This window comes from Xiphophorus hellerii, chromosome 18, assembly GCF_003331165.1.
Source record: "Xiphophorus hellerii strain 12219 chromosome 18, Xiphophorus_hellerii-4.1, whole genome shotgun sequence".
NCBI classification, from domain to species: domain Eukaryota; kingdom Metazoa; phylum Chordata; class Actinopteri; order Cyprinodontiformes; family Poeciliidae; genus Xiphophorus; species Xiphophorus hellerii.
The window spans coordinates 26,308,170-26,323,081 of NC_045689.1; the positions used below are offsets into that span (position 1 = coordinate 26,308,170).

General features: G+C 36.4%; 1 protein-coding gene across 4 annotated transcripts in view; it reads left to right on the forward strand.

Moving 5' to 3' along the window:
* The window catches only part of LOC116737452 (neprilysin), a 53,112-nt gene that overhangs the window by 35,822 nt on the left and 2,378 nt on the right, over window positions 1-14,912 (forward strand). For all 4 annotated transcript variants that reach the window (XM_032590597.1, XM_032590601.1, XM_032590600.1 and 1 more), the window contains exons 10-21: window positions 3,613-3,714; window positions 3,811-3,947; window positions 4,135-4,228; window positions 5,339-5,467; window positions 8,586-8,684; window positions 8,778-8,855; window positions 9,186-9,289; window positions 9,644-9,702; window positions 9,792-9,911; window positions 10,586-10,719; window positions 11,043-11,108; window positions 13,168-13,263. In XM_032590597.1, the coding sequence (XP_032446488.1) occupies window positions 3,613-3,714; window positions 3,811-3,947; window positions 4,135-4,228; window positions 5,339-5,467; window positions 8,586-8,684; window positions 8,778-8,855; window positions 9,186-9,289; window positions 9,644-9,702; window positions 9,792-9,911; window positions 10,586-10,719; window positions 11,043-11,108; window positions 13,168-13,263 (1,218 nt within the window). The remainder of the gene's footprint in view (window positions 1-3,612; window positions 3,715-3,810; window positions 3,948-4,134; window positions 4,229-5,338; window positions 5,468-8,585; window positions 8,685-8,777; window positions 8,856-9,185; window positions 9,290-9,643; window positions 9,703-9,791; window positions 9,912-10,585; window positions 10,720-11,042; window positions 11,109-13,167; window positions 13,264-14,912) is intronic.

Sequence of the window (14,912 nt, forward strand, 5' to 3'; positions counted from 1 at the left end):
CTTGGTTTCCAAACCATGTTTAATCCTTCAGCTTCTCACATCAGGACAATCATGATTAAAACAAAGAGATTGTGCCCAGTTTCAGGGTCAGATAGTTGTCTTATATTTTAAGAAAACATGTCAAATGTCAAAATGTCCCTTACTTTGGATTTGGAACTCATTTAAAGACACTTACCGACACTGATCATATCCAAAATAACCATAATCCTTTGCAGTATTCAATGTAAGCAAAAACATGTATGGTTTGGGGAGTCAGGTGGTCTTGATCAGTAAAAGCCAGGTCAACATTGTAGCATTACACATTAATTAAACATGGATTATTTGCCAAATGTTTTTAAATGTCTAATGCAGCAAAAACTAAAATGTTCTTATACAATTTAGTTTGACATATTACATCCAGGAAAGACTCTGAAATATAAATGGTTTCAGGGTTTTTGACAATTATGCTCAGAGATTCAGACTCAATGTTAGTGTGATATGGTTGCTGTGACTACATTGAACCCTGCCGCGGTCTTAAGAGATCAGGTCATTTGGACCCCACAAGCTTTTTACTGTGTGGGGTCGCACTGACCCTGCATGTGCTTTGAGCTTTTCTGCTTTTTTTCGTGCGTATTTGTGGTTTCGGGAATTGACTGTCTGATGGGATACCTACTTCCTATTCCCCGGCTATCTGACCGTGCCACTTGCTGCACTCCTCCTGAGCATTGTGCAAAGACTGCAGGAGGGTTAAAAGATCTGTGGACTTGGCTAAGCAGAAACACTCAAGAATGTACAAGCTGCTTTGTTTGAGAGATTCACCGTTTTCAGCACAAAAACATGGCTCGCTTATCGGTAGCTTGTGTTCCTGCTGTTACTAGCTCCAGGGGAGAAGAGATTTGCCATGGCTGTCATGTAATACAAGATGTGCCCCGCTCATGCTATAGATCAAAAGTGCAGACTTAGACACAGTTGAACATTTTCTTCCTTCGGAAATGTAACCACAGTTAAAGATTTAAGCGATGTAAAAATAAAAAGTCACATGCTGTGCAGCAGAAAGCAGCCAACTCGCAGGAATGACCCTACAATATACCTTGTAATATATGTATATCCTGTGATATACAAGGCTTTTCACAAGACATATCTTTGCTGTAAAAGAAATTAAGAGGGTCTATGTCAGAGGTGTTCAAAGTCTGCCCTCAAGAGTCGATATCCTGCATGTTTTACTTCTCTCCCTGGTGGTGGTTACTACCTCCTCAGCATGTCGGTGTTCTGCAGAGGCCTGCTAACGAGCCATCGTTTGATTCAGGTGTGTTGAAGCAGAGAGAACTGAAACATGCAGGATACCAACTCTTGTCGGCTGCTTTTGGAAACCCCTGCTTTATGCAAAATCTGGCGCTCGTTTTACTGCTTCCACAGTGGGTGAGGGGCTGGAGCGGGAGAAACGCTCTGTGTACCTGTTTAAATTCATGCAGGTCCTGTGAATATAAACTTTAACAAATTGCACTTGCTGCAGCTTTGTGGACCATTGACAGCTCAAATGTTTTAAGCCATAAAACCGCTGTCATCCAATATTTTTTTTTCTTCTGCACTACACCTCTGTGGGTCCTTTGGGAAATTGAGAAATGGACACTTTTTTTTTTCTTTTTTTTTTTTTCCTCTGTGGCAATGCAGACTTTAGTTTTTGGCCTTCGATGCCTCCTCAGTCGAGACTTTGTTCTGGTCCCTGTAGGATGGACATATTCCTTCTCGCCTAATTGTAACTCAAGCTAAACTCTGTTTGTTAAATTCACAGCAAAAATCTCATGTATAATTAAGATCTTGTTTTGAAAACGGACATTGTCCTGTAAAAGGCTTTTTCAGACCATCTTCACACCCAAATGAGTTCTTAGCCATGGTAAGCAACTCCATCGTTGTAAAACTATCTAGATTTAAATAATCTAGATTTGATTAGTTCATTACTTAGAAGCTTTGAATGCATTGCAATGCACTCGACTCATGTTTTTGTGTAACTCAGGATCTTGCTGTTGGTGCGTCACAGAATAGGAAATATTAAGCTGAGGTGTTTCTATTTCTATTGAGGCACAAGACAAACTACAAACAAGAGGGCACCCATTTTTTTTGTCATTATCTTGGCTGTTATCTAAGAACTCCTTTTAACTCATTTTCTGCTTATTGCTACAAGTGCAACATTTCTGTAAAATGATTCATTACTGCAATCTTCTCAAGTTCTTCAGCAGACATATTTCTTGATTTTATTGCTGTGGATGTTTGCAGTTTCAAGGAGCATAGTCAGGGGACTGAGACTGATAGATGGTGTGACTTTCACGCTTTTAACTCTTTCCATGCTGAGGCATCATGCACAAGCTTGCTATAAAAAGCATCATGTATCCATGGGCTTTTCAGACTGAAATATGTTTTGTTCTTAAAGGCACCGACATATTATCAAACTACAGCTCTACCTCTAATCACTGGTATTATATTGTAGTTTCTTCATATCCATAATAAGCATTTTAAATACTTGAGCAGGCTTCTTTTAAAACAGCTTGTGTTATCACTCATTTATATTTGTAAATGAGTGTTGTCACTCATTTACACATTTATGTAAACCAAATGGATAAACATGAAAGTTGAAACATTAAATATGCTTTAAATGTTTGTTTGTGTTCCTGCTGATGTAGCTCAAAATAACAATATTCACAAATTCTGTCATTTAGAATGAATTTTATGGATATTTGAAATATTTTTGTACCATTATTTCTACAACATAAAATACAGGCTGTTAGCAAAATCTACATTGGAGTTCTGTCATTTATTTTGGCTGAAACTTATTTCTGCTGCTGATGGCAACTGTTGCCATCAGCAGCAACGGGTAGATTCATCAGCATGAGCTGACATTAGTGTTTGTGTAAACAGCAACTGTGTTGTAGCCACTTGTTACTTTTTTCTTGTCAGCGACCTCTGTGGGGAAAATAATATTAACCTTTTGCGGTTTCTATAAAATCCTACCATTTTATTTCATACATGCTGATTTTCTTTCTTTTTAAATTTTTTTTTGCTGTACTTTTGCAACTAAAATAGTGGTACAGGCAAATGTTATAACAGAGAGACATGGCCATTTAGTATTTTAAAGCCCTTGGGCATTATATTTATTAGGAATTTAGGTGACTGGCATCATTTTGGGCTCTAGGCTATGTTTGCCTTGGAGTTAATCAGCCTTGGAAATTAAGGTGTACTTAATTCAGCATAATCATCACAGTATATTAGCATATTCCGAAAAAGTTTATGGTAAAAAAATACTTTGCCGAATATGAACGTCTTTTTGAAACAAGCTTGTTGGGTTGTCAAACACCAATATTTTCCTAGAAATCAACAGATTAGTAACCCTGTTTTGTCAGTCTGCGCTTCTCCTGTTGCTTACATGCTTTGCTTTCTCTCCACTCTGCTTCTCATTATTACAAAGCAGTTAAACCATTCAAACTCTGACATTTACAGACCTGAGGCCTTCTGGGCTGCCCATGCTTCATTCTTCTGGAGATGTACTGAGAGCGTACATGTGTCGGAGAAACAGGATTTTTGTTGGAGTTTTTAAATTCCAGTCTTATATTTTGTTTTATTGTTTTTGTTTTCTCCCAGGCCACTGACACACCAGAAGATCGGAACAACCCAGTGTTGCTTTACAACAAGATGGAGCTGGGGGAGCTGAACAGAAACTTCACTCTCGAAATCGACTCTCAGGTAATGCCAACATCTTAGCTTGTGAGCATTTCTACTATTTAAACTTAGTGTTAAATATTTGTAACTTTTTTGTGTGTGTTTTGACTTTATCTGAAGATGTTCAACTGGAGTTACTTCACAGCTAAGATAATGGACACCGTGAACATCAGCGTCCCTGAATCGGAGAAAATCATCAACTACTCCCCAAACTATTACAGAAGACTCAACTTTGTATTAGCCAAATACACCAAGAGGTGTGTAAGATTAGACAAATTAGATGGTGATTTTTTTTTCAGAGAGATTGCTTACCTTTGCAGTAATTGTATGCGTTTATGTCAAGATGAGTCACGGGATGCGGTCAGAAAAATCTGGTCACACTGCTGTTAGATCATTGCAGGATTATGTCGATCTCCTTGACCTTGCTGCGTTTCCTTTTTTCAGAGACCTGCAAAACTACATGGTTTGGCGGTTTGCTATGACCATGGTAGTAGGGCTGAGCCGAGCTTACAGAGACACCAGGAAAGCTTTCCGCAAGGTACACAGACTGACATCACCCTGACATGTGGCCTTGGAAAAACTACTTTCATGAATGTCCTTGCAATGTCTTTATACCAATATCAAAATGGAAAGTTATTGTACAGTGGTTAAATTGTACTTGTAGTTATTAAAAACAAACAAAAAAAATACGATGGAGTTTTATAGCTGTTGAAATTAATAAAACATTAAGATCTGAAATGTTAAAACAAGGAATATGTCTTTTTCATAAATTAATATGCTAAACTATTTTTATTTATTTCATTATGAAGTTATGTGATATTCTCTAAGTCCTTTATTTGTCCGATGGCAGTACAAGTTGAATTGAAATACTAATGATTGTAGAATCATGTTACCTTTCATTAAAACCTGTCAACAGCTTCTCATTTTGATGCTACACAAATTTTAATGAATAGAAAAACATGTTAGATGTGTATAAAAAAGCAGGAACACATCCTGTGTCTCACAGCTGTGTTTTTTCATAAATGTTCTCACACTGTCGCGTTAAAGAAAATTGATTTTATTTGACTAACACAAAATAGTGCAGAAGTGCAAAAACAACTATACGTGACTTGTACAATTTGAATACGCATTTTGTATCTAAGTAATGACCTTCAGATGATACATAATAATGTGAAATATTAGTTAAAGAAGCAGAAAGCCCATGGTATTTCTGGCAGAGCAGCAAAAGTCCATTGGCTCAAGTGGGAGAATCTGTTGAGAGACTATTGACCTTGAGCTCTTTTGAGATGACTGAACCAGGAGCAGGGGATGCTGGTTAAAATCAACTGAGGAAAGTACAGGGCATTCCTAGAATAAATCCTAGAAAAGGCAGCAAAAGACTTGAGCTTGAGGAGGAGGTTTACCTCCCAGCAGGACAATGACCTTAAACATTACACCAGTACTGCAGTGGACTGGTTTGGATTCCAGTCTGTCATGGCCAGATTCCCTTCAACTTTTATGTGTATGGGTTATTAACTTTTTCATTACACATTATTTTTCTTTTGCTCCACTTCCTAATATCGAAATCGGTTTCATTTGAACATGAATAAGGCCTTGCCATAAACTTTCTCCTTCATTCACAAATTTTCTGTCGTTACCTTCCAAATAGGCTCTGTCTGGTACAACGTCAGAGGTTGCCGTTTGGCGACAGTGTGCACTGTATGTCAACAACAACCTGGACAAAGCTGTGGGACGGCTCTATGTGCAGGAGGCTTTCTCTGAGAAGAGCAAAGAGCTGGTAGGTAGAGGCTGAACTGAACCAATTTTTGTCAAATTAAAAAAGGCCTTATTGAACAGCTTTCTTTGGCAATCTGAACTGATGACATAAAAATAGTGAGTGTTTTTATGTATTCATATACAGAGCGAGATAGTTTAAGAGACATCTGTGATTTTGTCACCTGTCTCTTGTCTGTGCCTCAGTGTTATCTTGCTTGCATCCACTGGAAGCAGCTGAATGAGGCGTCCTTGTTATCGTGCTCACACCACCTACGCTGCAAATCTCAACTGTGTGCCTCTGTGTATGTGCACACGCAGGCTTTGTCACTGTTTCATGTACGAGTGACACCGTCTTAACTCTTAAGCATTTCAACTTCCATAAAGATGTTTGCCTACTCAGTCAGATCCCATTTCCCTGCTGTGTGTGTGTGGGTGTGCGTGTGTGTGTGTGTGTGTGCGTTTGTTTGTAATACCTTCTGGGACCATTTTCCTGACACTACGTTGTGGGGACCCACTGCTACTTGTGGGTACCGAAGCCTGGTCCCCACAAGGGGAAACGCTGTTTTTGGGTCAGAGCTTAGATTTACGACTAAGATGTGAATTGAGTTTTGGTTAGTATTAGGTATGTAATGGTTAGGGTTAGGATAAGGTTTAGGCTGTAGAAATGAATGGAAGTCAATAGAAAGTCCCCACAAAGATAGCCACGCAAACAGGGGTGTGTTTGTGTGTCTATTTGGTTAAGTGAGAAGTGACACATGGCTGCTCTGAACATCCAGCAACGTATCTGCTTCCCCCATTCCTCAAGTACATGACCCAGCATAAAGTGAGTTGACCAACAGCCGACACATATTTTAGTACAAACATGAATACTTCATGACACAATCTCTCGGCAGGGAGTGCTGTTATGTTAATAAGCAACCATGATGAACTTATTTGATTCTTGATGCAACCCTGTTTTAAATCTTTTCATTTAAATGAAGTATCTGTACAGAGGAGGATTAGGGCCTCCTCTGACGTTAATCTCAAAATTCTGACTTTTTTTTTCTCAAAAAAAGTCTTTAAAGCAGATGGGCACCAGGAAACCCTTTTACTCTCCTATTAATGAATGGTCTTTGGAGATTCCTCAGCCATGAAAAAAATGGCTTAAATCCAACATGTTCCTCCAGAAAGTTTGTTTTCCTCATCCACAACTTGCATCTTGGTGATTGAAACGGTTTCCTCCGAGCTGCACATCTGCTTCAAAGTCAGAATTGAGAAAAAAAATCTGAATTCTGAGATTAAAGACATTAATCTTTTTCATGTAGATGAACACATTATAATTGGAAGAAATTATTTCCAGGAGGAAATTTGTACATCAATTAGATCATAATTTAAAAAGTATATATTGTTCTGCGGGAAGTAGTTGATCAGTCATCCAGATCATCACCAGACCATCTCTATCTCCTTTGTCCACTTATCAGTGGTCAAGAGACAGTCAGTGTACTAGAACATTAATTAATAAATGAAGCACTATAAGCAGCATGTTTCTTGTTTAGCTCTAGTTTCAGCTGCTCACCATGCATATCTGATATAAATACACCTAAGTGGAAGCTTTCACTGTAAAACTAAGATGAAATCAGTGATGGTTTATTGCGAAATTTGTACAAACTGCCTCCCCTAAAGGCTTTTCGGAAAAATCTCTGTGTGGTCTCTGCCAGTTTGTGGCAAACCACAACTTTTTAAAAGGGTTGTGCAATGAGTAAGCAAGGGGTCCACTAATGTGACGAGACAAGGGGTTTTTGGGTTTTCTCTTGCTGTGGTCTCAGAGTAGGTCTCAGTTCATTTAATTCTTTGTGTGTAGCAATGCATTTAAAAATGTGGAAACTCTTGGGGGTGACATTATAAAAGGGTAGACTTACAGAAAAAAACTCCAGAGAAAAAAAACAAACAAAGAAAACCCTCCTGAACAGGGTTAGCACACATTGCTTGTAATGCTAGTTTTAAAACAAGGTACAATGACAGTAGCGTCAATTAGCATAAGTTTTATATTTATATAAAGTTGTTTTTCCTTCTCTTGGTTGCAAGATCATACATTTTGCTTTTAAAATCCCGCCCTATTCTATCTGGAACAAGAATGGTACATTCAGAGTAAAAAGGCATGTTTTTTTCTCTCACTGTTTGAAGTTAAACTAGACCAAATATCTCGTTTCAGATCAGTTAGACTAACCAAAATTATTTACATTTGTTACATAACAGAAAACGTAGCGGGAGCTTTTTTTCTAATTTTCTTGAAATTCCAAAGTTTTCACCTTCTTAAAGAGATAGTAGTCATTCCTAACTCTTTTAACACTAAGGGAAAGCCCAGATTATTTCCTGGCTTTGGAAAACTGACAGGTCAGCTGACAATGACATTTATGGAAGAGGATTAGGGCCACCGAAAAAAAAAAAAAAAAGAATTCTGAGATTAAAGTCAGAATTCTGACTTTAATCTCAGAATTCTTTTCTCAGAAAAAAAAATTATTTTTTTTTTTTTTTTTCGGTGGCCCTAATCCTCTTCCGTAGACATTTGTGGTTATAACCTGAAAAAAAATGGAAAAAGTTCAAGAAATATTTACATTTGTTTTAGCCAAATCTGTGGTCAAGTCCTCAGAAATCCCAATCGAAATATTAACATTTTCAGAATAACATACTAAATAAATTGCTGAACTTTCAGAATTAAAAAAAATCTGTAATACATAATGCATTTGTCTAGTCTATTTACTGTTTCTCAATTTCAATTGTATGCATGTTTTTCTGGGTTGCATGTCTATTTTAATTCGCACAGTTCTACAGTGGTGGTAATTTTTTATTTTTTTTTTCAGTTGAACTCTATTTCTGTACAGGAGATATTTTTAAAACGATCATGACAAAGTCACTAATTCCAAATTAATGAACAGACTAATATGCAAGTCTGAATCATTCTGATATGTGGATATGTAAGGCCTAATTTTAGGAAGTGTGTTAATACTTTGACAGAAGTTATATTTGTCTTACTTCTGATCCAATTAGAGTTGATGAACAACAGCAACAGCAGACCAGAGAACCTTTTCATGATGCATGTTCCTGTTCTATCATTGGCATCTTCTGACATTTGCTCTCTCTTTGGTGTGTTGGGAGATTAGATGGAGGAGATGATTAAAGATATTCGGGAAGTTTTCATTAGTAACCTTGATGACCTCTCCTGGATGGATGAAGAGACCAAAAAGGCAGCTGAAGAGAAGGTGTGAACTTCAGTTGCAAGAATCAACTTATTTCTATTTAGAACAACCATTAGATCAGATTTATTCTCATTTTCCTTTCTTTTTTTTTTCCAGGCCCGAGCTATCCGTGAACGCATTGGTTATTCTGAAGACATCATGAATGACAAGTATCTAAACAATGAGTACAAAGATGTGAGTATTTGTGAAAAAAACCCACTGTTATAGAATAGAATAGAATTCAACTTTATTGTCATTGCACTGTCACAAGTACAAGCAACGAAATGTAGTTTGCATCTATCCAGAAGTGCTCTACGAGATATAAATATTTATTTACAGATGTACAAGATCCATATTTCACTAAGTTCTTTGTAACAAAAAATACTTTAGGAAAGTTGCATTTCTTATCCTTCCTAAAACATCCCAGTGAATTTTTGACTGAAATGAGTTTCCCTCGTGAATACATGTTGACAGCTTTCATCACTGCTAATCCTCCTGATTTTTTTCTGGCTGTGTTGCTGTTAGCTGAGCTATAGTGGAGAGGAGTACTTTGAAAACATCCTGCAGAACCTGGAGTATGTGCAGAAGAAACGCCTGCGGAGACTTCGAGTCAAAGTCAACAAGGAGGAGTAAGGTTTCTTTTTGTGGGGGCGGTGGATTTACCAGCTTTACTCCAGATGTGTTGTAAATGAAAAGTGCATTGTTTGGTATTTAAATCACCTGTCTTATTTATGGTCCTAGCAGAGTGAACTACTACAGTGTTTACCTCATTTATTCCTTGTGCAGTGTGTTCACTTTATACCACACAAACGCCCACATGCATTTAGAGTTCAGCTTTAACAGCAGAGAGTCACACATTGACCTTGGGTTTTAAAAGCTGTATGTTAATTTTCAACGTTTTTACTCAAGTAGGCTTCTTACTTTGCCTCCGTGTTCTTTCACAGTGTCATCGTTTAATAATTTTTTTAAATTATTATTTCAAGGTGGGTAACTGGAGCTGCTGTTGTCAACGCCTTCTACTCGGCCAGCAAAAACCAAATAGGTACTAAATAAGCACTGGAAATTATGTTCAGCTATAAAACATAAAGCCTAAGCTATTTTGAAATGTAAAAATGCTTTCTCTGTCTGTAGTGTTTCCTGCTGGTATCCTTCAACCCCCTTTCTTTAACAAAGGCCAGCCTAAATCGCTCAACTACGGTGGAATTGGCATGGTAATCGGTCATGAGATTACACATGGCTTTGATGACAATGGTATGAATTTTCTACTTCATTGTTCTTCCTTACAGTTTTGCTGGATTGCATTAGTCTGTGAACAGATGGATTTCCCCCTGTTACTGGTACCACTTTGGAGAAGAGCTTTGTTTCACCTTATTATGCCTTTGGCCTCAGGATGTTTGTTTTTTTTATTATACAATCTCTTGTGTTTGAATTGCACTCTAAATAATTTTCCACCTCAGGTATGTCACCTGCATTCTTATTTACTCATAAAAAAACAAATTCTAATATCTAACAATCATTTTTAGCCATAAGAAGCTTATGGTTTCAAAACAACAAACTTCTATCCTTCTTTTTTTTACAGTTTAGTCATTTTAATATAACAGAGGAAGTGCAGAGGTTTCTTCTGGCTGTTTGGACCATAGATGAACATGTTGCCCTTTGTTACACGTTACTTCACGCACCTTGTCAGCTGACTGAAAGAAAACTACATTTCTAACTTGCTTGCAGGAACAATGTTGCAAATAAATGAGACAAAGCCTATTTAAGCAACAGTTTTTAAAACATAATCTCTTAAGTTGATATAAAATGTAACTACATAGTGACATTTAAATTGGAAATGGTGTCATACCTGTAGTATTTATTATTTGATTATTTTTGCAGTTAATATCCCCATACCTAAGTGTCCGACATCTGTTCTGTGTCTCTAGGTCGCAACTATGACAAGGACGGTGATCTGAAGGACTGGTGGACTCCTGAATCTATTCACAGATTCCTGGAACTCTCAAAGTGCATCGTTGACCAGTACAGCAACTTTTCCTGGGACCTGGCTAATGGTTTACATGTATGTTTGCTTCTTTTTTTTTTTTGGAACATTATGTGAAAAATTCCAATTAACCTCACTTTCATTGATTTTACCGGAATTGCTGTTGCCTGTTTTGCAGCTTTACCTTTTCTCCACGAGATATTTTGCGTTGACATATGAGTACTTCTCCTTTTATCCTTCCTCCTCTGTACTGCTCCTTTGAACAATGCTTCTTTTATTCCCTGGGTAATTTGTTCTTGTAACCCAGAAACTGAAACCTGCAATTTACTGAAAATATGGAGGGAAAACTTTCAAGTCTCTAATTCCCCTTTTGCACTCTGGACTCTTTATTTTCTCCTTAGTTAAATGGCAACAACACCCTCGGCGAGAACATAGCTGACAATGGAGGGATTCGACAGGCATACCAGGTGAAGAACTTAAGAGATGCTGTAAAAAAAATATGTTTTTGTTTACATATGTGACCTGCTTCATACAACTTGAAAAAAATGTTGAAGTCTGTTTGTCAGGATGTTGACATGTTTGTTAGGTTGTATGAAGGTGTGATTGCTGGTACTGTGACTCTGGATCTACAGAGGGTCACTAATCAATCCTATATAACGATTTAAATGTTTAAAAATAAAAAATATGTATCTTGTTTGTAAAATCCTACAGTAGATAAGAACCGGAGAGACAACAACTGATTAGATGAATTTTGCATAAAAATTGCTTCAAGATAATTATTCTGAACTAGAAAAATTGCTGTTCCTAGCAAATCAGCTGTGAGAATGCATTTCTGCAGAATATGCAAGAAAGAGCAGAACAAAGGATAAGAAGTAGGACAAAAAGCAGAAGAAAGCTACAGTCATACATGGTAGAAATATTTTTGCTAAATAGTGAAATTTAGCTAGAGATATAGCATAATTCAACAGAAGCAGAAATTTGTATGCAAACTGAAATATTTAGAAAAAGTTGAAAAGTAAAACAGCCAAAGAAATGGCATAAATTAGCAAAAGCAAAATTTTGAATTCAACTTGAAAGTACGATAATAAAATATAGCAAAAGAAATGGCATAAATTAGCAGAAGCAGAAGTTTGTATGCAACCTGAAACAGTTGAAAAGGTATTATGGTAAAATATAGCAAAAGATGTAGCATAATTCAGCAGAAGAAGCAGAACATTTTGATATACGAATTGCTAAAATTGATTAGTTTGCAGAAAACCTTTGTAGACAGTAAAAGCAGAAGGCATAAACATAAAGGTAGACGAGCAGAATGCTGACAAACAGATATAAACAGAGAAATAGGAGAAGGTGTGACATGTCTGTACTGCAGAAGAGTTTGACAAAAACCAGTAAGACCTGTAGCAATGATGGTAATAGTTCCTTAAAGTAGACATGCGTGGCTACATTTTAATGCATAAATTATTTCTGTACAGTTAAATATGTGTGAACAGCATCATTTTGTTTGTCAAAAAGCATGAAAAATAATAAAAACATCAGTTACTACAGTGTAAACTCTAACAGCTGGAGGATTCCACCACAGGATTACATTGTAAACCTGAAAACGGTCCAAAATCTGCATAGAACTTAAATTGCAGCTGTGGAAAAATCCATAAGAGATATCAAAAAGCCGAGACATTTGAAGACAGTTTAAAGTCTTGTGACTCGATTAAAGGTTGAATGGAGCTTCTAGGTTGTAGTAGGCAGAAGAAGTAAGCTGTGAAAAGGCAGATTTTAGCAGAATTTTGTAGAATTTCATTGCATTTCAATGGCGCTGACATTTGCACCAGAGCGCAAATATTTCAAAAAGTACGAAGGTAGCAAAAGATATAGCACAAATCTCCAGAAAAAACTGAATGTTTTGATATATCAATTAGCACAATTGGTTAAAGTTAGCAGAAGTAGTAAAAGACCAAAAAGTGTTAACAGGAACTTAACAACCGAGTAGAGATGCAAAGAGAAATTGCTTTGTCATCATTAGCTTATAATTTTCTGCTTGATCAGCCCTGACCACTGACTGGTCTGGAGCATCATCATAAATTCAATTTTCCTTCTGTTCATATAGGGACGACCAGGTTGCAATGACAGCATTGTCTGTTAGGGAACAAATACTAAAATGTAATGTTTCTACATGAATGAACAGTCGATTTGTGAGGGTTACCTCTTTTTGGTATTAATTAGTTCTTTAACATTTTCGTAATTATGCAAGAAGCTTTTTAACATGAAAGAGTTACGCTTAGACCTGTATTTATGTTGAGACTGAAAAAGGTCGAGACAGAGCAAGACTACAAGCAGAAAGAAATCCAAACGAACTAAACCCAGAAATTAGAAATAAGCCACGAAATTCTGACTACGTTTACACTCTGAAAAAGAGAGTGCACATTATTTTCACTGTAAACCGCAGCTCTGAATTAGCAAGATGTTCATTGTTTGCTTTGTAATGTAGGAATTCAATATGTGTAAAATAGATACAATTTTGTCTTTTTGTAGGCATACAAGAACTTTGTGAAGCAGCATGGAGAGGAGCCCCAGCTGCCTGGGATTGACCTTTCACATGATCAACTCTTCTTTCTTAATTTTGCTCAGGTAATGAAGTCGAACAAAAAAAAAAAGAAAATCGGAATTAAGGTTTAATAAAGTTCAGAAATGTTTTTTAATCATCATAGCTGATGTAATTAATTCTGAATAGCTCAATAGTTACTTGGAGGCTCTTTACTGTAAGTGAATTATGACCTGCTTTAATTTGTAAAACAATTTGCCTTAAATTGAAAATCAGTTTAATAGCAGATGTATAAAGACACGGTGCATTTGAGTAAAAATCCAGCCTTTTTCAATTTTGTACATTTAGAGTGGAAAAATGCTAAACCAGGATGTTTTTTTTTTTAACAAAATTAATTCAACTGCTCCTTTATTTTTTCTTGAGAAAAATATAATCAATTAAGCAAAATAGAAAAAAAAAATAATACTCTGTACCAAAAATGAGCTTTAACAAAACACACAGGATCACTATTCATGTGATTAATTAATCACAATTATAAGACAGGAACTTAATAACAAAATTAATAATGGTATTGATCACAAAAATCCACCTGAGGAACAAAATGCTAATAATGATCAATGCTATTAATAGGGCACAAATATACAAGGTAGAAAGTTGTGTGAGAAACTAAATAGGCAACTGTTTTACAAGGTGTCATCATGTCTGGTTGTTGCGCAACATATTCTAACAAGCAAAAACTTTAGTAAAACACGTACAAGAAAACATGAAGGCGAGGCAAATAAATCAGCAAAATCGGCTCGCAGGGGCCTTAAAGGGATAACGCACACTGCTCCGTGAATCATACAAAACACCTAGTCAATAAAACTCAATTTCAAAAGAAATTAGTTACGTAATAGTAAGTGTCGGGATGACTTTCTGGAAATATTTCGTCCCTTTTGAAAATGCTTCGACTATCACCTACAGAATTTTTGTCTTCACATTTATTTCAATAAAATCCGTATGTAAACGTTAAAATTCCCTGAAGTTGAGTAAACTATAGGTTAAGTTTAATTACTTCACAACTCGTAAGTTTTAATATTTTCTGTCATTAAAAACCAATGAGTAATTATATTGTATGAAATTAGAAATTATTCTCACAAATCTTATAAATGTTTTATTTCACTACCGTTTTTATCATTAGTTATGCTTTGCACAAAAGTTGAAAATTGTCAGCGATCTTGACATTAAAATTATTTTCCAAAAATGTTAGTAAAATATGCTGTAAGTGTAGCACACTGTGGACTCCCTCTACTAGGTTTATCAGTTGTAAATCTTCATGTCTTTACAAAAGCCCAAAGACTGTTGAACTGATTGGTTGTTAATAGGGAAGGAAGTCAGCTTTTGTTACACTTTTAAAAAGCAACAAGTGACAAAAGCTATTCATGTATCGATTTCTCTACTGTACATGTTAGCACTGGGAGAAAGTGGAGGAGCTTGATTATTTTTAATTTTTTCCTTCACAGACTATCAGTCTCATACCATGCGGTTACGACATAGTAACAGTTTCAACAAATGCGCAACAAAAAAAAAAAGTATATTTTTACAAAGGTTACACACTGCAGCTTTACAGTTGGAGTAAGGATTAGAAAGTTAATCTAATCCTTAGATTAGATTAACGCCAATATAGGGCGTTGACAGCCACATATGTGAAGTTTAGCTTTCCACTACTCTCAGGAGGGAGCATGGTAAGTGAGGC